Source organism: Lissotriton vulgaris, chromosome 2_1 (assembly GCF_964263255.1).
Source record: "Lissotriton vulgaris chromosome 2_1, aLisVul1.2, whole genome shotgun sequence".
NCBI classification, from domain to species: Eukaryota; Metazoa; Chordata; class Amphibia; order Caudata; family Salamandridae; genus Lissotriton; species Lissotriton vulgaris.
The window spans coordinates 838,511,433-838,535,084 of record NC_141687.1 but is presented as its reverse complement, the minus strand read 5'-3'; the positions used below and the strand labels follow the sequence as shown (position 1 = coordinate 838,535,084).

The 23,652-nt window shown below is 48.0% G+C and overlaps 1 protein-coding gene across 1 annotated transcript in view; it reads right to left on the bottom strand.

Annotated features, from left to right (window-relative positions):
• LOC147731258 (anterior gradient protein 1-like) overlaps nt 1-22,675 on the bottom strand; it is a 56,193-nt gene extending 33,518 nt beyond the window's left edge. The window contains exons 1-2 of the mRNA XM_086956266.1: nt 22,434-22,675; nt 18,461-18,651 (exon numbers count right to left, since the gene is read on the bottom strand). Of these exons, the coding sequence (XP_086812392.1) occupies nt 18,461-18,644 (184 nt within the window). The 5' untranslated portion in view covers nt 18,645-18,651; nt 22,434-22,675. The remainder of the gene's footprint in view (nt 1-18,460; nt 18,652-22,433) is intronic.
• Nucleotides 22,676-23,652: the final 977 nt, after the last annotated feature.

Genomic DNA, 23,652 nt, shown 5'->3' with positions numbered 1-23,652 from the left:
TTTGTTTTCTTCAGTAAAGGGCGTATGTATGACTTTTTGAGTTATTCTGGAAATATTCCAGTAGTTAAGGAATTGTTGATGATTCTTCTTACTGGGGTGGCAGCAGAGGTTGTTAAAAGAATTATCTTGAAAGTTGGTGGCGGACAGGGGTCAGAAGGGCTGCCGGCAGGCCTGCTTGCTTTGACCAGGTCCATAAATTCATCATGTGAGATGTGTTGGAAGGAACTGAGAGGCTTGATAAGAGCATTCTTGGATTGTTGTTTTGCACAAGGGTTAGTGCTGGTCCTTTGTTTATGTTTTAAGTACGATTCTAATGTGTCTGCTTTGTCCGTGTAATGATTTGCCAGTTTGTCTGTAAAAATCTTCAGTAACAGGATGAGTTCCTTCTCGGCAATTTGGTCTGCGAAATTCATTGAGTATTTTATAGAATTCTTTATTTGCACATTTAGCCTTTTGAATTCTGTCTGAATAGTACCTTTTCTTAGCTTTTTTGATAGCAGACTTGTATAATCTGTTAATTTTCTGTAGGTGAAGTTTTTCTTGTTTGGCATTTGTTTTGAGCCAGGTACGTTGCTTTCTAATTTGTTGTTTTATGTCTTTTATTTCTATGTTTCTCCAAGGCGCTTTTTTTCTTTTGTTCTGTTGTGTGGTTTTGAGTGGTATCAGGATGTCAAAAGCTTCCTGTAGCCACTCATATAGATTTTGAACAGAATGTATGCTTTCCAGATTTGTACTGGATGTTAGTTGTGTTTCCAAGTGTTCCAAATTTAGTTTGTTCCACGGCCGATAGGTGGATGGATGTAAGGTAGTTTTAGGTGAGTCGCTTAGCGTTGTTTTATGTTGGAAGGCAAGCAAGTGGTGATCTGACCATGTGACTGGAGTTATAGTCTGAAAGGTAACTAGTTAAGTATTAGCAAAAATGACATCTAGGATATCTGCAACGGTGTGTGTCGGTTTGTGGACAATCTGATGCAGGTTCAATGCAACTAGGCCGGTGATTATCGTTTTTGGATGTATCATATTGGGTTTATCAAACCAAATGTTAAGGTCACCCAGAAGCATAGGTTGGACTGTATTATTATCAGGTTTGAAACTGTCTAGAAGTGCGTCTGGGAATGTTGCCTTGCTAGGTGGAGGTCTGTAAAGGAGCAGGAAGTTACAGGAGGAAGACGGTGTAGGATTGCATCTTGTTAGAAGAGCCTCACAATTCTTTATGGAGATGTTGTCAATTTTTGTGATATGTATTGTTTGCCTGAATACAATGGTTGAGGTGAAAGCTCTGCTGCTCTTGGCATAGCGAGTATGGCTAGGAAGCAGTCAGGGCCCCTGTCCAGTGCAAGAAAACACCAGATTTCGTGTTTGTCCTTTGCAAAAGGGAATGGGTTATCAGCGTGAATCTTCTCGGATATGGTATGGGTAATGAGGTTAGCCTTCGAGTAGCCTCTGTATAACCAAAGGCATTCATATGTCTGTGGTGAGACCAGCCCACGATGCATTGCATCAATGTGCTGTGCTGGGGAATATGCAGAGCAGTAACAAGAGCAATGTGTTGTATATGTTACTTTTAATATTAATAACATGGCTTAGTATGGTGTTGTATATGTTGCACATCTCCACAGCCTTCTTTCCAACATTGCTTTCTAAGATCAAGTTTTAAACTACTGATTTTCATAATGATGACATCAGTGAAATTCCATAACACAACCTTTGGTCTGATGTTAATATGACCGTGTATGTCACTGAACACTCCCCAAAGGTAAGTAGCTCCAACCCCCCCCCCCCCCCCATGCCTCCCCCCCCCCCCCCAAAAAAAAAGCATCTGTGCTGGTGGGAAATCTAATAGGAAAACATTATTTTCTCTCGTCCACTTTGGCACTTGAATCAGTGTCAGAGATTGGTGGGCATAGGGTCGTTTTCAACCATTTCAGTGAGACTGAAGTCACTGTAATGCATTTTAGCAAGGGTTTCACACTCCGCTGCAGTACGTTAAAATAACATCTGGCATATGTTGTGTTATAACTTCACTTTTTTTCATAATTTTTCTCTATTTTTGAAACAAATTGTAAGATCTCCCTGGGGTAGATCCCCCCTGGGACCGTCATGCTGGCTTGTTGGGCTGTCTCACATGTTACTTTATGAATTTGTCTTGTGCCCCACCACTTTCAAAGTTCACCAACTGCAACTGCTTGTTTTTACCACAAGTATTAATCTCCTCCAAACCGCTGCAGTTCTTTTTGTTTCAGTTTGCTTCACTTGAATATTTTCAAAGGTTGGCTGAAACAACCAAGATATGCCCTGAATTTGATTTGATATTTCACAACACGTTGGGTCAGATATACACATTTTTCATGCTACACAGCACAGCTACAATATTTGCGGTGCTGCATTGTGCAGAGGAGAAATGCAGCACGGTCATGTCTACCATGCTGATGCTGTCACTCCTTGTGCTGGTTCTCTAATCCGGCTGCCTTGCACAGCCACTAACCATGGTGCGGAGAGGGGTGTGCGCTGTGTGGGGTAGGATTTGAACTGGAAGCATAGGTTTCTAGTGCCAATTCCTAAGTCTAGACAAACACGAGAATCCCACAAGTTGAATGTGTGCTGTGTACTGAAGACACATGCAATGTGGGGTTTTTGAGATATATTTCCTCTTTTTAATGCCTCCTTCAAGGAGGCATCAGTTGTTCGCAAGCCTGACCTGGCTAGCTTTGGAGATCTTGCTTTGCGTCAAAACGTATTGGGGTTTGTGCTTATCACCCAGTAACACCCCTGTGATGCACAGCAACGCAAAATGCTTTTTTTAGTGAGATAATGGCACCTTTCTAGTGCACAGTACCTTTTGTGCTGGAATGTAAAGGCCAATGCATAGTTCTGCATCACTTAGTAATGATGCAAGGCCTTAATAAAGTTCTGCCTGTATGTATTAGCACATTTCTGGGGAAAGTTTAAACTTAGATGAGTCCTCAATTTCTTGAAACCTTTTTTATCAATCCTGCACAGTTTGAAGACTTCAGACGCATGGGTAGTTTGTCAGCAAATCATTAATTCCAATGTCAGATCCAAGATTGATAGTAGTTGATCGAATGCTCAAAGGCCAGAAAGCTCCAAAAAGACCGCTCCAACAAAAAAAAACATTTCTGAAGGAATCTGATCTACGGTTTAAGTCCACCCCTCCTATTTTCGTTTTGAAACCCAAGGCTGAGTATCATGGTTCTGAAAAATAGTCATCCTTGTACAACCTAAAAACCACGAAGAAGGAAGCCGCCTTGAGGGACAATGCCTCCACAAAGACGCAAGCACCCATGTCTACAGGGGTTGGCAAAACATGAGCAGGTTTTACTCTGCCCTGGGGTGGAAGGGCGGGTGTTTCAGGGAAAATGGAACACGCCTTGCTTTCAAGGGATCATCCCCAATAGAAAAAAAAGACTCACAGTCGGCGCAATGGGCTTGCAAATAAGCCTCCAAGTGTGTTATGATTGAGCGCAGGGACCACTAGTAGATTTCTCTAAGCAGATCCGAACTCCCGAGTCAGATGCTGTAAGCGGAGCCTGCAATGCAGCGGTGATCGGTTCGGTGGGTGAACAGCTTTGTGCATTGAAAAATGTATGTGGCAACATGATAAAATCTCTGACCTAGTTGATGTTAATTATCAATCAAAGGTGGGTGGGAGATGCACTTTCTATGCAGCAGAAATGAAGGGCCTAGCTGTATCAGCTAGGCCCTTGGTAAAGGAAAATTTGGAGCACCTTGTTTCTACTTCCAAGAGCGGCTAGAATGTGACATACACTGATTGCAAATCCTTCAGCAAAATAGTGATTAGGACCACAGTACACTGTGTCATTAAGAGGCACATGTCATTAATCAACCATCAGGCCAATAAAGTCTGAGAAGAACATAGGCTGATGACCCGTAAAATAAAATATCCTGCTGAGATGCACAAATGATTGGGATCTCCCATTTTGTCTTAGTTCCAGGAGTTGGGTGTCCCTTCACTTCAACTGCCCCCAGGGGTTTTCTCTGCTGAAAGAGAGGAAAATGGAAAAGCAGCAGGAATAGAGATTGGAGTTCCTCTACAAATTGGTTTCCACTGCATGAAGAAATGTCTGCTAGGCAGACCCCACGCCACAACCCAATCTGATCCCTCTCACAAATCACAAGAAACTAGACAGTCTGCCCTGGAGAGGGCTGATAGTGTTTAGTTAGGGGTGAAACGAACTAAAAGAAACTCAGCACGATCTAATCTTATCCATAGTGAGGAGCAGGTGCTGAAGACCAGTGGCATTGCTTGCTCTTCCACCTCGTCTAGAAAGCTACTAGAAATCGAAGCCCATCTAAGATCGAAGCTGGCATTCGAGACGCGAAGAACGCCCTGATATTCCTATTGGCAGATATTGATTCCTATGCTATAAAGGCAATTGCTAGAAACTTATGGAGGAACGCCGGCAGCCTTCCTTCTAAAAATGGGTGCCTATTGCTCATGAACTGAGATTGCAATCTAGCTTTTTTCAAGTGTCTCCCCCAGTGAGCGTCAGGGTGGAGTGAGGAATGATCAAAGCAAGAGACTCTTCCATGGACTACTGCGACCTGGGTCAATGTCTTTGTCGACCCTTACACACTTTCCTTCATTTTTCTGCCTTGACTTGTTTTTAAGGAACATTTTTTCCATCCTGGCACTTGCAACACTGAAGTAATACAAGAATATCACTCCGCACCACTTTACCTGAAAAGTTGCACTTTTATACTCAATCAGCTTTCTTGGACAAGATGTTTTGGAACTGTTTGTATATATATATCCTTAAACATATGTGCCCCAGAGGTTGTTTTGAATAGAAAGTGTTAACAATTTCGGATAACTCAAGGTTTTCATTGCTGCCAATTCGATACCACTGAGGAGTGGAGATGTGCAAGTTTTCTGGATAGTGCACTGGGGAATAGGAGAGAGGGGCGGTAACCAATGAGATTCACTTGAGAAAAACACATTTCTAAAGTGAAACTCTCGCTCCATTCCTCAGAAATAACTAAATGTCAATGTTCGAGTCGGTGCTCGCTGCGTAATAGCATCCTGTTATTGCAGGTGCTGGTGCCTGATGTCTTTGCATGGCACTCCTCCACTCACACAGGCCCTGGTGCCTTGAGCAGGACATGCAATCCCCTATTCTTCTCACCCCAGTCCTGCCTTGGGTCACAAAGCTGGATGCATTCTCCTTTGGCCCACCTGCTGGTTAAATAGTTTTTAGGTCTCGCGACCTATCAATGCGCGCAAGCGCATTGAGCGGAGCGAGAATTCATGTCTCGAAAATCCTCGTGAAACCAAGGGCTTCTTGCGCTGCGGTTTTGTTTGAGTTCACGTGAATCACGTGACCAAACAAGCACGCGCATTCCCGGCCGCACAGCACATCAAAGGGCTTCTCCTCCCCTAAGGCCGGCCGTACTTTCAGTTTGCCGGCATTATCAGGTACGTGTTGTTTTTTTCACTTTGTCTCCGTGCATGCTTTTTCGTTCTAACCTTCTCTAATTTCTCTCTTTCTTTGCAACATCGTATATATCTTCTGTCTAACCTTCTCTAATCTCTAGCTGTCTTTGATTCTATCTACAATCTCTCTGTGTCTACCTCTTCCCTCCCCTCTTGTCTTTCTCTCTAGTCTCTACTCCACCCACCCCTCCCACCCCACCTGGCACCACCACCTCCTCCCCTAATTTAATCATGGCTGGCCGGCCGTACTTTCAGTTTCCCGGCCGGCCGTACTTTCAGTTTCCCGGCCGGCCGCTCTTAACGCTTGTTTTATTAAGCGGAAGTAAAAGCGAACGCTTTCTCTGCCGCTTGCTTTTTTTTTGGATCCATCTCACGCTGACTTCTTGTTATCTTTAGTTATATTTTGTGAGGTTAAGAAAGTTAATGCAAATATAGTATGGCGCTTGGGGTTTCAAACTGTATAAAACCACTGGACAGTCTCCCTCAAGCTCCCAGCGAGACAGAACCCGCTTTGCCAGAGACCACCACTGCAGCTGGCACTAATTGGTCTCTTTCGCCATCTCAGCAGACAGGCCAGAGAAGGAATGTGTTAAATATTCTGAGTGAGTGCCCTCCCACCCGCTCCCAGTGACCCCTCTGGAGCTTGCTGCATGGCCATTGGCTGGCAAGTGTGGGAATCACTGCACCGCTGCCACCCATGCTGGGCTTGCTGTGCGGTATCTGGTAACATTCAACTAGGCAACATACATAACAGTACAACTCTGATGCACCAACACCATTGTTATATATTGTGAATTACCTTTCCTCTTGTTGCTCTCTCGTGCTTGCAGCACGAGAGATCTTCTTATGGTTCTGGAATCCTGTCTTTCAGTTGTGAGGATTCCTCGTACGTCACTTTGGACGTTGGCTTCCTCACGACTGGACGGCTCTGGTTGTGGGTGCTCATGGATGGAATTTGATCTGAAGAATAAACCTACAAACCTCAACCTACGCAAGTCTCTTGACCCTTATTTAACATATTGGCGACGATCGGGATTTTCCTGCACCCACCGCCAGCCTACTCACCGAAACTCGACCACTGCTCGTTGTGTCTTCTCAGCTGAGCTCGCCTCCAGTCTGCTTCCTGCTACACCAGGTCGTATGCTTCTGGACACCTTTCCTGTCCATTTCCTGCCTCCCGGCGTCAATTTGCTTGGTTTCTCGGCTTGTTCCTTTGCGCTGCTTCTGCCTGTCGGTTGCTGCCTCGCGCTCACTCACGCGCGCAACGTTCCGACTTCCTGCTCGCGCACACGCGCGCTACGCTTCAGGACAAGCTCCACTGCATTTAGAAAACCACGTCTTCCCGTTTCCTAGACGACGACGCCGGCGGCCATTTTCTGCTCCCTTTAAAGCCTTCGTCCACCGCTTTGCGTTTCACACGCACTGCGCTTTCATCAATGTTACAGCGCTTCCACCAATTTCACAGCGCTTTCATCAATTTCACAGCGCTTTCATCAATTTCACAGCGCTTTCATCAATTTCACTGCGCTTCCATCAATTTTACAGCGCTTTCATCAATTTCACAGCGATTTCATCGCCTTTTCAAAGTTTCAAGCACAACTTCAGCGACAGGCACGCTTTCCTGCCTAACATGTTCATTCATTTCACAGTTTTCAAGTGACTTCAGCGATAGGCACGCTCATTGCCTTTCACGCTCATATGTCACAGCGATAGGCACGCTCATTGCCTACCACGTTTATTTGCATCAGCGATAGGCACGCTTTCTGCCTATCACTCATCTCAACCTCTCATCTCATCAACAATGGCTTCTGGCCAACAGTTTCAAACACCAGCTCCTTTCCTACAAACTCCTGGTAAACCCACTCTCGCTTGGCGCAATTGGCTAAAAGGTTTTGAAAATTATTTAGTAGCCATTGATGCCACTAAGTACGATCCTCCTCGCAAAGTTGCCATTCTCTATGGTTGTCTGGGAGTTGCTGCCCAACAAGTTTTTGAAAATTTACCGCTTGTTGCTTCTCCCGCTGGTGAATCCGGTGACAACTGGGATGCTTTCCAAGAAGCCATTGCTCGTCTTAATAAACAATATGACGATGAACCTAGCATTGTTCTAGAACGCCATAACTTCTTCAAACGAAGACAAAGTATTGATGAATCGGTAGAGGACTACATCGCTCAACTTAGAATTTTAGATTCTACTTGTGACTTTGGTGCTAGTACAGATACCTCTATCAGAGATCAATTCATATTTGCTTGCCATTCAAAAAAAATCCAGGAGCGTCTCTTAAGTTGCAAAAATCCTTCTTTAACTGAAACTATTGATATTGCCAAGGGAATTGAGCGTGCAACTTATTCTTCTAGGAGTTGAACAATCTTCTGGCTTCACTTCCATTGACCTTGTTAACAGTTCTTCAAGACAACCAAATAGAAAACCCCTCATTTGCTACAGATGCGGATCCAGGAACCATCTTGGCAATTCTCCCACGTGTCCCGCCTCTGGTAAAAAGTGCTCCTCCTGCAAGAAAATTGGTCATTTTCCTTCTGTCTGCAGGGGTCGCAAGAGATTCACTAGAGTCAATAATATTGAGATCCAGGAAAATATAGAGTCTTGTTCTTCCAGACTCAATGATGTCATGTTATCAATTGAATGTGATTCTCTTGAATTTACCAAAATTAAGAGTCCTTTGTGTGAATTGCTAGTCGGTACAATCACTCTCCAGGTTAAAGCTGATTCCGGTTCTCCCATCACCATTTTGTCTGGTCTCACATTTTTTGCAAATTGGCCTAAAGTTGTTCTGTCAAAATCTGATCTCCATCTCAAAGCTTTTGGCGAAAAAGACATTGATATGTTGGGCTTCTTTTATTCCAACATTGCTTGTCTTGGAAGATACACTTTCACCAAAGTCTATGTTGCCATTAAAGGCAGGGATGTCGTAGGCTGGTTTGACTTAGCCAGAATGGGCTTGATCCTCAAGCCTGGTTCTGACCAACCCATTGCTTTAGGTGACATCCCTCATGACTATTATACCAGTCATGATTCTGGGAACTTTGACATTTCTGATCTTTCTTTTCCCATTGTCAAAATTGACTCCTTGCTGAGTTCTTTCCCAAACTTATTTCAAAACAAGGTTGGCACTGTGATTGGTTTCAAACATGAAATTCGTCTCAAACCCAATGCTCAACCAGTTGTCCACAAGGTTCGCCCTCTTCCCTTGAGCGCTAGAGACGAACTCAAAAGTGTCCTTAAAAATCTTTGTGACGAAGGAATCATTGCCCCCTGCGATTCTTCTGAATGGGTTTCCCCCATTGTTCTAGTTCGCAAGAAGACCGGAGAGGTTAGGTTGTGTGCCGATTTACGCTCCCTAAATAATAATATCATTGTTGATTGTCACCCCCTCCCCAAAATTCACGACCTTTTGGCTAATCTGGGCGGGGCTAAATTCTTCTCCCTCCTTGACCTCAGATCTGCTTATCACCAAATTCCCTTATCCCTCAGGTCTCAAGCGTTAACAACATTCGTCACCCCCTTTGGTGCGTTCAAGTACCTTAGGCTTCCCTTTGGCTTGGCCTCTGCAGCCAGCATTTTCCAAAAACTAATGGACAACCTCTTTCAAAACATCCCTGGCGTACAAGCGTACCAAGACGACATCTTGGTCTACGCCAATGACTCTTTTCAGCACAATCAAACTCTTAATACTGTTCTACAAGTCCTAGAAAAAGCTGGCATGACTGTTAGACACGATAAGTGCAAATTTGGTGTCCAAGAGTTGGATTACTTGGGTCACTCCCTTTCCCCCAATGGCATTAAACCCAAGTTTTCTTTAATTAAAGCCATTCATGACGCTGAGCCTACCAAGGATCGCGACGCACTTCGCTCCTTCCTTGGCTTATCTGAATATTAAGCCAGGTTCGTTCATGGTTATGCTCAAATCGTTGAACCTTTAAGAACGCTCTTAAGAAAAGGTGTAAAATTTGTTTGGTCCCAAGACTTGCAAAGAGTTTTTGAGCAAGTCAAAAAGATCATCGAAGATTCACCTGCTTTGAACCCCTTTTGTGACGGCTCTATGTGCTTCATCACTGTAGACGCCAGTCTTACTGGTTTGGGTGCTGTCCTGGGTCAGTGGGTTGAGGGCAAAGAACACACGGTTGCCTTCGCTTCCAGAACCCTTCTTCCTGCTGAAACCAGGTACAGCACAATTGAAAGAGAAGCCCTGGCTTGCGTCTGGGCTATTCAAAAGTTTAAATCCTATATTTGGGGTCGCGAGTTCGAAATTTACACAGACCACAAGCCACTCATGCACATGCTCTCTGACAGCGCCTCCAATAGAGCTTCCGCTAGACTTGTTCGTCTCCTTTCCAAGCTTCACGAATTTCACTTTGTCATCAAACACATTCCCGGAGGTAAAAATGTCAGGGCCGATTGCCTATCTAGAATGTCTCTAACTGATGATTCAATTGTTAATGATGATGTTGAGTGCGTTGTTGCCACCATTGATGCAGTTGCCGAATGTCAACCCATTTCTGAAGCAGAATGGAATTCAGCTTATGCCAATGATCCTGTTCTCTGTAAAGTTAAGAATTTCATTGTCAACAAATGGCCCGAACGTAGAACCTTATCCACTGATCTTAAAGGTTTTGCTAATGTTTCGGAAGAACTTTCTTTGGTCAATGATATGGTCATGCGCAACGATCTATTTGTTCCTCCTCAGTCTGTTTGTGATCATATCATTCGCTCTGCTCATCAGGGTCACCTCGGCATATTTAAGACCTGTCAGCGCATCAAACAATTTTACTGGTGGCCTTCTATGGATTCTCATATTAGAAAGATGATTGACAGTTGCACCCAGTGCATTCTTTCCGATAAACATTGGAAGACTCTTTCCACACCTTTATGTCCTGTCTCTTTACCGGCTGGCCCATGGGACAAGGTAGCCTTGGACTTTTCTGGTCCTTATGATATTTTACCCTCTGCACACAAGATTCTCATACTCCTGGTTGACTATTATTCCAAATGGCTTTATTATTCTTTTTGCAATTCTGCTTCTACTGACAATGCCATTAATTTTTTGCAGTCTGTTTTTGACATTGAAGGTTTTCCCAAATCCATCGTTACCGACAATGGAACTCATTTTGTCTCTCAAAAGATGTGTTCCTTTCTCAAAAGTAACGATATTTTTCATCACAAAGTTGCCTTGTACTCCCCCTCTTCAAATGGCCTTGTTGAGAGATGCAATCGCATTATCAAGGAGGGTGTCCAAACCGCTATTTCTTCTCGTCTTGACCCTCTACCCTTCGTTCATGACAAAGTGTGGGCCTACAATACTTCTCCACATTCGACCACAGGGGTTTCACCCTTTAGCTTACTTAGAAAAAGAAGAGTTCATTCCGTTCTTAATCCCAATTGGTTGCATAAGAATTCTGGTTTATCTGATTCTTCTTTTTCTGTTCAAGATCATGTGTCTGCTAAACAATTGTCAATGAAATCACGTTTTGATCAAGGTAAACATTCTGTTGACCAACCTTTGCAAAAAGGGGATATGGTTCTTGTCAAAAATCCCAAAAGGGTTTCCAAAGGTATGTCTAAATTTTCCTCTCCAAATTTGGTCATTCAAGTTAGTAAAACCTCAGCCCTTCTTGATGACAGTGGATGGTGGAACAAGCGAGCTCTTGTCAAGATCTCTCCACTTCAAGCCCATGTCATCAAGGAGCATGCCACTTCAGATTCTGAGCATTGTGATTGGTTTGATTTTCTTTACTCCCAACCACATTCCTCAAATCCCCTTGCTGAAACTTCTACGCACTCAACGGACACAGTTCCTGTTCATTTTCCCCTTTCTCCCGTCACTCTCCCTTCCACTTCCGCTGCGCAACAGTCCTCTGCATCTGAGGAAACTTCCCTTCCACATGATTCGATTTCTCAGGAAACTCCTGAAACTCCTGAAGTGGCAACAAAAAGGGCTTTTCGTTTGAAACAGTTATCCTGCAGACTGAGAGACTATGTTTTAGAGTAATTTTGCTTTACACTGTAACTCTTCACCTTTGTTTTTGCAATTTCTCATGTTTGCTTTTCACCGTACCTTTTCACCATTGTTCTTGCAATTTCTCATGTTTGCATTAGTATGGTTGCTTTCTTTCCCTTCTTAGTGGGGAAGATGTTATATATTGTGAATTACCTTTCCTCTTGTTGCTCTCTCGTGCTTGCAGCACGAGAGATCTTCTTATGGTTCTGGAATCCTGTCTTTCAGTCGTGAGGATTCCTCGTACGTCACTTTGGACGTTGGCTTCCTCACGACTGGACGGCTCTGGTTGTGGGTGCTCATGGATGGAATTTGATCTGAAGAATAAACCTACAAACCTCAACCTACGCAAGTCTCTTGACCCTTACTTAACAACCATGCTATTCTCACAATCAGTAAAGCATCAAAGGCCATGCAGAAGTCAATGTGCCACTCTCCAGCAGGCATACTGCGCATTATCTACAAGTGCAGGCAACACACAACCATAACACTGTCAATTTAAACCCAACAAACATGGCCGCACAGGATTCTGATGAAACAGAATTTCAGATCAGTGGGGCTCTGGCCAATAATAGAGTGAGTTCGCATAGGAAGAGATACCCTGAAGGTTATATTTATTTAGAGGAGTTTTATATAGCTCGAACATGACCCGAAGGGATCGGGTATCAGAGCGCTTTACATAGCACCAGTTGCGTTACATGATTGTTAGGCATGGGGAGATTAAGTGATTTGCCCAGAATCACAGAATGCTCAGCGTCGTTGCCGAGACTCGAACCAAGTTCCCCAGATTCGAGGTCGACTGCCCAAACCATTTGGCCGACTCCTCTCCCAGAGTATGTGTGAAACACAGATATGTGCAGACAAGCAACACACACCAAATGCAGAAGAGTAAGCATGAAGCCCAATGTTATGGCTTTATGTTCATCTGACAGTTTTAGCTTCAATTTCCCACGACTTGTGGCAGAGAGAGGCCGGCCCCAATGACATTCGGCCCATCTAAGTACAGCCCACACTCAAATAACAGGGCAGCACTGAAGCTCTCTTTCTGTAATGACAATTACACGACATGCAGAAAACCTCCCACAAAACGATAATGTAACACAGCTTAACTTCCAGTGCTTCCACTAATGATAAGTAAAAACAAATACCATCAATCACACATAGCATGCATGCATGCGCACGCGCAGCCACATACATATAAATACTGATGACACATTATGGAAATATCAGCAAGCATAACACAAGTTTCAGTGCTTCCACCAATATGTAAAAACGCACAAATATGTATCTGTGGGTGCGCGTTTAAACACACAAGATAAAGTATTTTATATTTATGTATCGTTATTGGCATTGTCAATAACAATATATAAATATAAAATGTCATTTACAAAACCAATAGCTCCAACTTTCCTACTGCGAGACCTATTGGCAACGCCAGTGCTTGTTTTAGGGGGGGTGGGACTCCCTAGAAATATTCAACCAACGTAGATGCTCCATGCAGGCCTAGGATGCCAGTAGCATAGCAAAGGTGCAATTTGGCCTAAAGAAAGCTGGGGAAATGTGGCCCAGCCCACCTCTCTTTGGTTGACATTAAGAGCAGTGCCGCCCCCCCTGTCCTTGACCCCACAGCCTCTCTGGCTTTTGTAGTATATGCAGCTCTACTAGATGCACTTATTCCTGTAGGAAACCACTTCTCTAGTGAGCAATCACTCAGCTCCAAGGGGGGATTTGGGGGGCAGCCGAGCACCGCGAGGTCTGCACCCCGGGCAGATTTGGGAGGGGGTCAGCAGGGAGCAGCCATTTTTCTGCTTTGGGCTGCCTGGGGAATAACCCAAAGGCAGCGCAATTTGAATTAGCAGCCCAAAGGGTATGAGTATTGGTTTCGCGCTTGCCCAGCCACTATTTTAGGTTCTGGTGACCTGGTGGCTGGGAGCGCAGTAGACCGGGTTTTTGTCTGTCAGGCATTGCAAGTTTTGTGGTGGAGTTTGTTGGCGTTGGACTGTTGTTTTATAGTAATGGCCAGCGAGGATATCGGGGTTCTTGAGGCCATCCGCCTGCTTAGCGAAGCAGGGCAGATGGACTTACTGGTGGGCCCCCAGGGCGGTGTGCGCCCTGTGAGGCGTGCGTCCGCCGGGGTGGCGGCAGCCGTTCTGGCGTGTTCGCCACCCAGGAATGCGGCACGAGTGCAGGTAAGGGTGCAGGGTCACGCTGATGCTGGGGGCGATGCCCTGGTAGTGCAGTCTAGGTAGTGGGAGGAAGGGTGGTAGGCGGCAGGAAGGAGCGACGAGGAAGCGCCGCCGGCGGCTCCCCGCCACCGTTACGTCTGGTGGAGGCGGGAGGTGTTGGGAGTGGCGTTGCGGGCGGGAGAAAGCAGTGGCGGGGGCGCTGCCGGCGGCTCCCCGCCGTCCGCGAGAATGTCTAGCGACCGTCCCGGTACCTCAGGAGCTGTAGAAAGTAGAGACGGGGTGCAGAGCAGCAAAGCTTTCTGCTCGAGCCTCTGAGTGATCTGCTGGGGACACGGGGACTAAGCGTGCGGCGAGGGGCGGAGGGAAGGGTGTCCCCTCATAGCGGGAGAAGGATGTGTCTGGCCACCCCGGTAGCACGAGGCGGCAGTGGTGACGCCAGTGGGGCCCTGGGGTCTGGGGGGGGACGCCACGCACCAACGGGGGAGGGGAGGGGGGTTGGCAGAGGCCGAAAAGACAGGGGGGGCGCAGGGAGAGTCCATCCCCCCCCCAGGAAGGTCACGGGACTGGATGAGGCTAGAGGGCGACAGGGGGCCCAGGGGGTGATTGCCCAGGGGGTGCAGGGAATGGTTTCTGTGGGTCACAGGTGGATGGGGGGTCGAGGTGTCTGTAAGAGACTTGGGGGGCGCAAGGGAGGAGTCTGGAGGGAGAGAGGGGGGAGGGGCCCGGGGGTTGTGGAGGTGGACAGGTGACGAGTGGGGGGGATGTCCCCTTTGTTGTTGCAATCCGATGATAGTGAGAGGGAATGGGAGGGGCTGGATGTTTTTGACACCTGGGAGGAGGGGGTGCGTGAGGCGCGGGGGCGGTCGGGGGAGTGGGGCATCGCAGCGGTTAAGTGGCGGGTCCTTCGTGGCGGGGGGCTGTTCGGGTCTTGCAGGAGGGGGTGGGAGAGGCCTCCTCAGATAAGGGGGGGCGGGGTAGAGAGGGTTGGTTTGGAGCGACAAGGAGGCCGGGTGAGGCGGGGGGCCAGGTGGAGGTTGGTGGTGCGGGGGTGGTCGACAGGATGGGGTGGGGGGGCGTTGCGGGGGCGGTGGTGAGGCTCAGTTTGAGGGACCCAGCACACCGGACCTAACTTTTCTTTTTCAGGAGGACGTTCGCCGCTGGGTTCCTGACTTGGCAGGGCTGTGGACGGCCCCTCAACGACAAGGTGAAGGGAGGGCTGAGCCTCCCGTGGCATGCCTGGCACCGGCGGGGTATCCCGTCGCGGCCGGCTCAAGAAGGCCCGTAACGGGCTCGCTGACCCCTACACCCAAAAGGACTCTACGGCTTGGGGGCACCGACGGAAGAGGAGCACCACTTCAAATGTTTTTATTGGCTTGGGAGGGGCAAGGGATGTGTTTGCTGTCTCTAGCAGGGTACAGTTGGCGCCGCCGGCTGGGCAGGGTTAAGTGCATGGCAGGTGCAGTTAATTGAAGATGAGGACAGTTTAGAGGAAGGAGAGTTGAGGGATGGTGAGGGCGGCGGGGGTTCTCTAATGGTGTTGGTCTTTTGCAGGTGTCACGGGGCTCACGGGAAAGGATGGCCCGGACATCTTATCAGGAGAGGACGGCATCCCCGATCGGAGGGTCGTTGGGCGGCACGCGGCGTCCTTGGCATCAGGTAATCGAGCGGGGGCGCGCATGGTGTCAGTTGGGGTGGGGAAGAGGTGGGGGATGGGGGGATCGCCTGAGGAGGGGAATATGTGGTGGATAAAGGAGTGGGCCCGGATGACGGGGTGGGGGGGCCCAGTGGGAGGTTGTTGGAGGACGACGGCAAGAATGCGGGTGTGTGTGACAGCACTGGCGGTTCAGCTGCTGGGGTGGCAGCGAGCGGGAATAGCATGGCTGGTGCGGGGGCGGCTGCCGAGGGGGCGGCAAAGCCTGAGAGTAAGGAGCTAAAGATTAAGCGGCTGCCGTACATGGGGGTCACAAAACCTCTGGGCGCGCATTTGATGATGTCGACTAAGGAGCGCATATGGAAGGAGGAGTATGTTGAGTTGCTGAAGCTTTTACAACGGGAGGTGCGGGCGAAGGAGGGGTCCAAAGAGGAGGAATACGAACTCCAGAAGAGGCCAAAAGTGCCCCTCACGATTGAAAATTGGACGGCGGCCTTTTTAATTTTCACCAGCGTGTATTGTGAGAAATTTCCGGAGCGGTCGGTGTCCCTGTTTACGTACATGGACGTCATTAGGAAGGCCCAGATCATGGGGCGGGTATGCGTGGATTCAGTATGACGAGGATTTCAGGACCCGGATGGCGTGGGACCCCGAGGTGAAAGGGGGCGAGTTGGACTCCGATTTAGGGCAGCACACTATGGGTCTGGCTGGGTCGGGAAAAACTATCTTTACAGCAAGCGGGGTGCCCATTATTTACCAGCCCTTTCAGGGCCGCCCCACAAGTGGACGGTGGGGGCGGGGTCCAAAACTCAGTCGGGGTCGGCGGGGTCCTATTGGGACTACAATAAAGGGGCGTGCGCTAGGGAAAATTTCCGGTTTAAGCATGAGTGCTCCGGTTGCAGTAAGTTCGGCCACCCCGTGGTTCGCTGTTGGGGAGCGGCGGGGCAGCAACACGGTACTCAACAGGGACAGGCTGGGGCAGTGCGATCGGGGAACGCACAGCAATCAGGAAGTGGTAGAGGAGGTAAGGGGTCTGGGCCGAAGGGCTCGTACTCCAGTTAAGGTGGATCATTTGATAGCGGCCCTTCAGGGTTACCCGGACAAGGGGGCCGCGGAGCGGTTAAGGACCGGGTTTTTGGAGGGTTTTTGGTTGGGCTATGAGGGGCTACAGGTGAGGAGATGGGCTGATAACTTGAGGTCAGCCACGGAGCACCCGGAGGTGGTGCAGAAGAAATTAGACAAAGAAGTCAGTGAGGGCTGCATGGCGGGGCCCTTTGAAGACTGGCCGTTGGAGGAATTGATTGTGTCCCCCATTGGGGTGGTGCCTAAGAAGGAGGCGGGCTGTTTCGCCTCATTCAACATTTGTCGTGGCCGGAAGGTGGTTTGGTCAACAACTACATTGATGAGCGGGAGACTACGGTGTCGTACTCGTCGGTTGACGCTGCCATGGCCCTGGTGGTGGCTGAGGGCGCAACTGCGAAAATGGCAAAGTGCGACATCAAATCGGCTTTCTGGCTGCTTCCGGTCCACCCAGACGATTGGGGCCTACTAGGGATCCAGTTTAACGGCCGCTGGTATGTGTACAAGGCATTGCCGATGGGCTGCTCAATGTCGTGCGCACTTTTTAAGTGCTTCAGTACGTTCCTGCAGTGTTTTTTTACGGAACGGACGGGTCACCAAGGAGTTACTCACTACCTGTATGACTTTTTCTTGGTTGGGGCCCCAGACTCCACGGACTGCCAGGTGGCACTGGACAGGTTTCAGGAGCTCATGTGGCACCTGGGCGTGCCATTGGCACCGGAGAAGACAGTGGGGCCAGGCACGGCGCTGTCATTCTTGGGCATTGAACTGGACTCGGGGACCATGGAGGCCCGTTTACCAGTGGAGAAGAAGCAGCAGATATTGGGACTGCTGGAAGTCATGTTGGCAAGGCCCAAAGTCACAGTTTTGGAGATTCAGGTGCTGTTGGGGCACCTCAATTTTGCTTGCAAGAGTGGTATGGGTAGGGCGGACGTCCTGTAGGAGGTTGGGCAGGGCCTTGGCGGGGAGGAGGCCTCCGCATCACCATGTAAGGCTGTCCGCGGGCATTCGCGAAGACTTTCGCATGTGGCACTTTTTTCTGCAGCATTTCAACGGAGTCCCTATGCAGAGGGGGATGGCCTGGTCTGGGAGGTCCAGATATTTTCAGACGCAGCAGGGAGCGAAGGTTTTAGGCTCTATTGGCAAGGGCGGTGGTGTGTGGCGAAGTGGCCCCCGGAATGGGCGGGGGGTGAGAGGAGCATCGCGTTCTTGAAACTCTTCCCTCTGGTGGTGGCGGTTTCGCTGTGGGGGGAGGCGTTGGCCCACGGGCGTGTTACCTTTAATGTGGACAACATGGCGGTGGTGCAGGTAGTGAATCGCCAGTCCGCCAGGGATGAGCAGGTGCTGAAGTTGCTGAGGGTGTTTGTGTTGGGTTGCCTGCGCCATGACATTGCTTTTCACGCAGTGCACGTTCCTGGGATCAAGAATGACATTGTGGATGCTTTGTCTCGTTCTCAGTGGGAGAGATTCCGTAGGTTAGCCAAGGACGTGGATCGAGACCCGACAGGCATGCCTCCGCAGCTGTGGTACGTAGGCAATACAGGATGTTGCAGCTGGTTTTAGGGTTCTTGGCGGAGTCAACTAGAACGACGTATGTGTCTGCATGGAGGGAGTTTGTGGCATCAGGGGCGCTTTTCGGGCGGTTTGGAAGTTTACATTAGAGGGTCGTTAGTTACAGTTGCAGGAAGGCAAATAGGATTGTAGGTCTTGGGAGGGTAGGAGTTCTAATGTTAGATGATAAGATTGTGTATTATTTAATGTATTGCAAGTTATGTATTGTATGTTGCAGGGTGGGGGTTTTTATAATGTGGGGATGGTAGGGGTGGGGGGAGGAAATGTCAAGGGGTCAGGTAATTCGATGTTTAGAGAGGTTTTAGTTTTGTAAGGCAAATTGCCAGTTTTAATAAAGTGTGATGTGCACCTGTTTCAATAAAGCGCCTGTTTACACACACAAATGGTTGTCGGTGATGCTTGCCCCCCTTTCCTCCCACCCAATCACTCATCTCAAGTCTACTTGGTATCCACACTGAGCATGCGCCGGACACGCGTCACTCACCTCGTGCTAGTGTCTGAGGGGTGGTCACACGCCTTGGTTCCTCCTGGTCTTTTTTCTCCAGAGGCTGCGCGGTTTTATCCTCAGTTTTCACATCGGCTACTGGCGGCATCTTGGGCTTCCTTGTTGCGGCATGTCCCAGCGCGACCCCCGTGAGGAGGCAGCAGAGGGTCAGTGAGAGCTGCATGGTTTCCCTGGGGAGAAACGTAGGGTGTCAGGAATGGAATGAGGTCAGTGACTTCTCTCATGTGGTAAAGAGCATAGGGTGTGAGTCTGGACGGTATGGTACCCAGGGAGAGGAAAACAGGTTCACTAGAGAGGAAAATGAGGTTTCAATAAACCACAACTTTGAACTATCATGCTGAGAAAAGTGGGAAGCTCAAGGCTAAGCAACTTGGTCGGAAAGGAAAATTGAGTGTCGAAGAAGGTGGCCCATCTTTGCTGTTCAAGAAAATTGTGTGTGAGTAAGAGCTGAGCAGGTAATAACCACAGAAGGGTACAGAATGCCAGTAGGGCTGTATGGCTTATTTGTGATTGAAAGCATAAGGAAAGAGTCATGAATGCTACAGAGCGGAAGATTGGTTGCCCTTAAAGACTATTTATTTAATTACTTAGTTTGTATATTCCAAAATTGACATCTCTTACCCATTTCCTCCAGGAACTATCAGATATGCAGAATAGAGAGTACGAATGCTAGAAATCGTTTTCTTGTTCGCTCACGGTCCCTATAGGGTTGTTTGTATGGGACCAGGTCCTTTCATGAGAGGGGAGAGGTTGAACCATGCGCTTGCTTGGTGTGAGGAGAAGGCTTCTGTGTGTGAAGCGTCATGTCCTCAGAAATCTTTTGAAGGCTGGCGCATGGGGTAGTACCTCAGGCGAGGCTTAAGGAGTTCAGTGATGAGGGACCTCACACTCTCATAGTTCTTGTCTTGAGGTGGGGAGTTGCTGAGGGAGGTGCCCCGTACAGGGACAACTCTACCCCTTAGATGGCCGAGCAGAGGGTTTCAAGCGCCTGGATGGCTGGTGGGACTGGCAGGAAGCTTGGTCTCCACTTTCCAAGAGCTTTCTCCAATGTCACCCATACTTCTGTCCTTGTATTTTAATGTTGGCAAGCTTGTACCTTATATGTTGCCCACTGAGAGGCCACAAAGTTGAGGGTTCTCTTAATGTTGCAGGGTTTATGTGGGGAGGAACACAAGCTGCTGGACTTCAATTGATAGGAGCAAAAGTGAAGTGAAGACTGGTTTGAGATAGGAAAAAATGTTGTTGGTGGGGCCAATGAAGAGGAACAAAGAGTATAGGTGAGGAATGCATAGGTCTATGCAGAATGAGTAATGCATAGGTGTAGGTGAGGGCTGCGTGACTCCAAAGGGGGGAAACCAAGGGCACCAGTAAGTGCTGCATGAATCAGCTGGAGAGGAAGAAAGGGTGTCAGAAAATAATAGGGAGCAAAGGACTTACAGATGTTGGACAGAATGCAGAACAAATCAAAACATTCACCCCCAGTCAAGAGATCTGGGTAAAGTCAATTGTTCTTTTGCTCACAATGCCACCCCAGTTTAGTCCCAGCCATATGCAAATCAGTCATGGGAACAGTCCAGCTCGACCTGCCAAGCCAGGTCCTCCCTGGACCAGAGGCAAGCATCCTGGGACTGGTTTCGGGGTGTCACCCCTCATCAGCCAGGCTAGTTTGAATCCAGTGGCACAGTGAGCCCGGGACCCACGTCTGGGCAACCTTGGTGGGCAGATTCACCATACGCCCAGATTCATGGTAATGTCTGATCTCAGAACAACCACAGATCCATGACCACAGCACATCAAGAAGTTAAAACATGTGCTGACTCATATCTATCCCAGAACCATGGAAGGTTTAGCCTGGAGCACTCACATTCAAAACCATCCTGAAGAGGATGTCTCCTGTGTGCATAGTGAGGGTGTAATCACTCAAAAGAGGACTGAACAGTCCATTTAACACTGACCTAGTAGTTTACGATTGCTCCTCAATAGGTAGAAAACCAAAAAAAAACAATACATAGTCCAGCTGTTTGTAAATGTGCCAAAATGTTTTCATCTCTAAATCTTTATATTTTTCTTGAACTCCTCAATGCATTTATTTGTGTCTTCTATCCTGCCTAGCGTTTTCTCCTCCGACATCCTTAGTAGGGCTTGTAAGTCAATATTGCCTAATTCAGGAATACACCTATTTTTCACCAGTGTACATCTAAAAAATGCTCATTCCGTTTTTGAACTAGTTACAGCATAAAACACACTTATCCTTGGTTTGTGTGTTTGCATTGGTGTGAGAGATCAACAACTGAAAGAGTTTATGAGGAACAGGAGAGAAATGGGCATGAACGAGAGAATGCAAGGGATCTTAAGGTGTTTGAGAAAGGAGAGCACAAGAGGGTATGGAGAAGGGAAAGTAAGGGGTTTGCAAGGATAAAGACATTTTAAGAGATGGAAAGTTGTGTGTGTTTGTGTAGAGAGACTAGGATACTAAGAAAAGGCGATGCACAGAAGGAGAGTAAATAATCGAACCACTAAGGAGAGTACCTTGCCAAGAAGGCAGGACTAAAAAGAAAGCGAAGGGCATCAGATATAGTCTCAAAAAACAGACATTACCACAGTAGCTCCTGATACTGAAGCGGACTACATTGTGTGTGGATGTGTTCTTGTGAAGGGGTAAAATGCGATCACTGACAGTGAAGTTGGCTAATGGCTAAAGTGGGTTGATTCATTGCCCCATGCTGTATGCTGTACTGACTCGGTGAAAGAAAAATCTGCTTGACAAAAATAAGAGCTCAATGGGTGAAGAAGGATAACTGAAAGCCCCTGTAAGGAATTTTATTATAAGTATAATTTTTTAGATAAACACATTTTTGTTGGTTTTGAGCCACCGAGAGTGGAAATGATAATATTATACGTATAGTTCCAGTAAAATCAAAATTCCTTGGCTAACGCCAGGCCCCCAAAAATGCGACTGTCAAATGTAGTGACCATAAACATGTCTGTCATTGGAGTCTGCAGAAACTACAGTGTGACCGACATTAAAATGTCAATATACGGGCAAAAATAATGACACACAATGCTTAAAATTACTATGGTTAAATGTAGTTTTTACATAGGGAGAAAGCTATTTGAAACAGTTAGGGTGGACCTCGGCCACATCTCTATGTGCGTCCTGATTCCATGGTTTCCCACCCTTTGTCACCCCGGGCCGTGCTTCTCCCACCCTTTGTCACCCTCGGCCGTGCTTCTGACCCTCTGCGCATGCGCACGCGTTAGCCTGTCGCTTCACAAGGATCAGCAGCGCGAGGCCTCCTCCAGCTCTAGGCGAGGCTGAGGCCGAGGGTGGCTCGTGCCTGTCCGACTCTCTACGCAGGTGCTCCCTGATAGTCCTAATCTGCTGAGCTGCTACCTCAATGAATTGGTACCTCGGCCAGTCAGTGCCAGTGATGTCGATGACCAAGTTCAAAGGGAGTAGCGACCTCTACTGTTGTGTCGCCCTGGCTACATTTATTACTTCGTTCATACTGATGCTTCGGTGTACTTTCTGTCAGGATGGACGCGCAGGTAGGGAGACAGAAAGAGGATACTAATAGGCCTGCAAGCACCCTGGGTGTAACGGGGGTCCTGGCTCCATCCTCACTATTCAAAGCCCCCCAGTCAGCCCAAGGCCTATGAATATCCCCGAGTTACGGGTGTTTGGGGGGCTTCTCTCCAATCTACAGGGGGAATCGTTTTGCATCATGCCACAGCAGAAAATAACGGCAAGTAATTGATAAAATCTTTGTTTAAGCCCAAATTCGTTGGGAAAATCCAGACTCGGCGCTCATTATGAAATAAGCGCTTTTCATAGAAAAATATGATCGCGAGGCTAGCCCTGTCCGATCCTGTGAATCTTAAGCCATGCACACCCCTGTGCAGCGAACTCTCAATCAACTCGGGGATCCGTCCTGCTCGGCACCTGCCTTACCTGCGGTGTTGGGGGCGATGCTCAGGGCAGAGGGCAACCTGTCCCAGTGTCTCGGCTACTGGAGACCGAGCACAGGCAAGCTGCGGATTTATACTCTCTGCTGTCCACAAACCAGCGTCAGCCTTCAGTCCCGGACATCCTGATCCTGCCAGGGTGCGGACCCACCTCTGGCCCAGACCTATCTCTGAATCAGCAGCACCGTGCGAACAGCAGCACTGCCCTGCCGGGGACGCACACCCCCTACAGCCCCGCCCTGCACTGTGTATGTGCGAAATGAGTTGCACACCTGCGCCTATTCATGTTTCTAGAAGAAGGCTGTGTGCACAGGACACACCCGATGCCTGTGTTTACTCATGCACCTGCCCGGTGCTGCAGTCTGCACGCCGATGTGTCCCTAAAACATTGGCTGCTCCACCGCTCGGCTGTCAGATGGTGTTCATAAGACAATCTGGGGCATATTTACAAGGGAAGTGGTGGAGTGAGGCGTTAGCCTTCCTGGCTTAACGCCTCACTCCGCCACTTCAGAAACGCAGAGCTCACCATATTGACAAGTATGTGGTGCAGCCTTGCATTTCCCCCTGCGCTGGCGCTACACTTAGCAGCCTAGCACCAACGCAGGCACCCTTGCACCGTAGTGCAAGGGTGTCTGCGTGCAGGGGAAGATTGCTTATGTGAAGGAAAGTCCCCCTTCCGGCACATAAACAACCCTGACGAGGCATCAAAGTGCTTTTTCGGCGAATAGCACGCTACTCCGGAACCCATAAAGCATTAGTGTTGAATTATTATAGTGAAATATGAAAGTAATTTGAGTGGTGGATATGTTAATCAGTTATGTGGATTGAGAAGGATAGCAGAGGAATAGAAGAGGGAAAAAGCTTTGCATTTATATAGCGCTTGTTACCCCTGATGGGGTATTGAAGCGCTTTTTTGGTGAGTAGCTTGCCACTCCGGAACCCATAAAGGATTAGTGTTGAATTAGTATAGTGAAATATGAAAGTAATTTGAGTGCTGGATGCTGTTTTGTAACTTCTACGTGTGCTGCTCAATGCAGCACACATAGAAGTTGCAAAACAGCATTAAAAAAAATTATTGTTTATGTGCAGGAAGGGGAACCTTCCTGTACATAAACAATCATTGGCTTTTTGCTATTTTCATGTTAGCTGCACAACGCAGCACACATGAAAACAGCAAATACGAGGAGAAATGAAACATTTCTCCT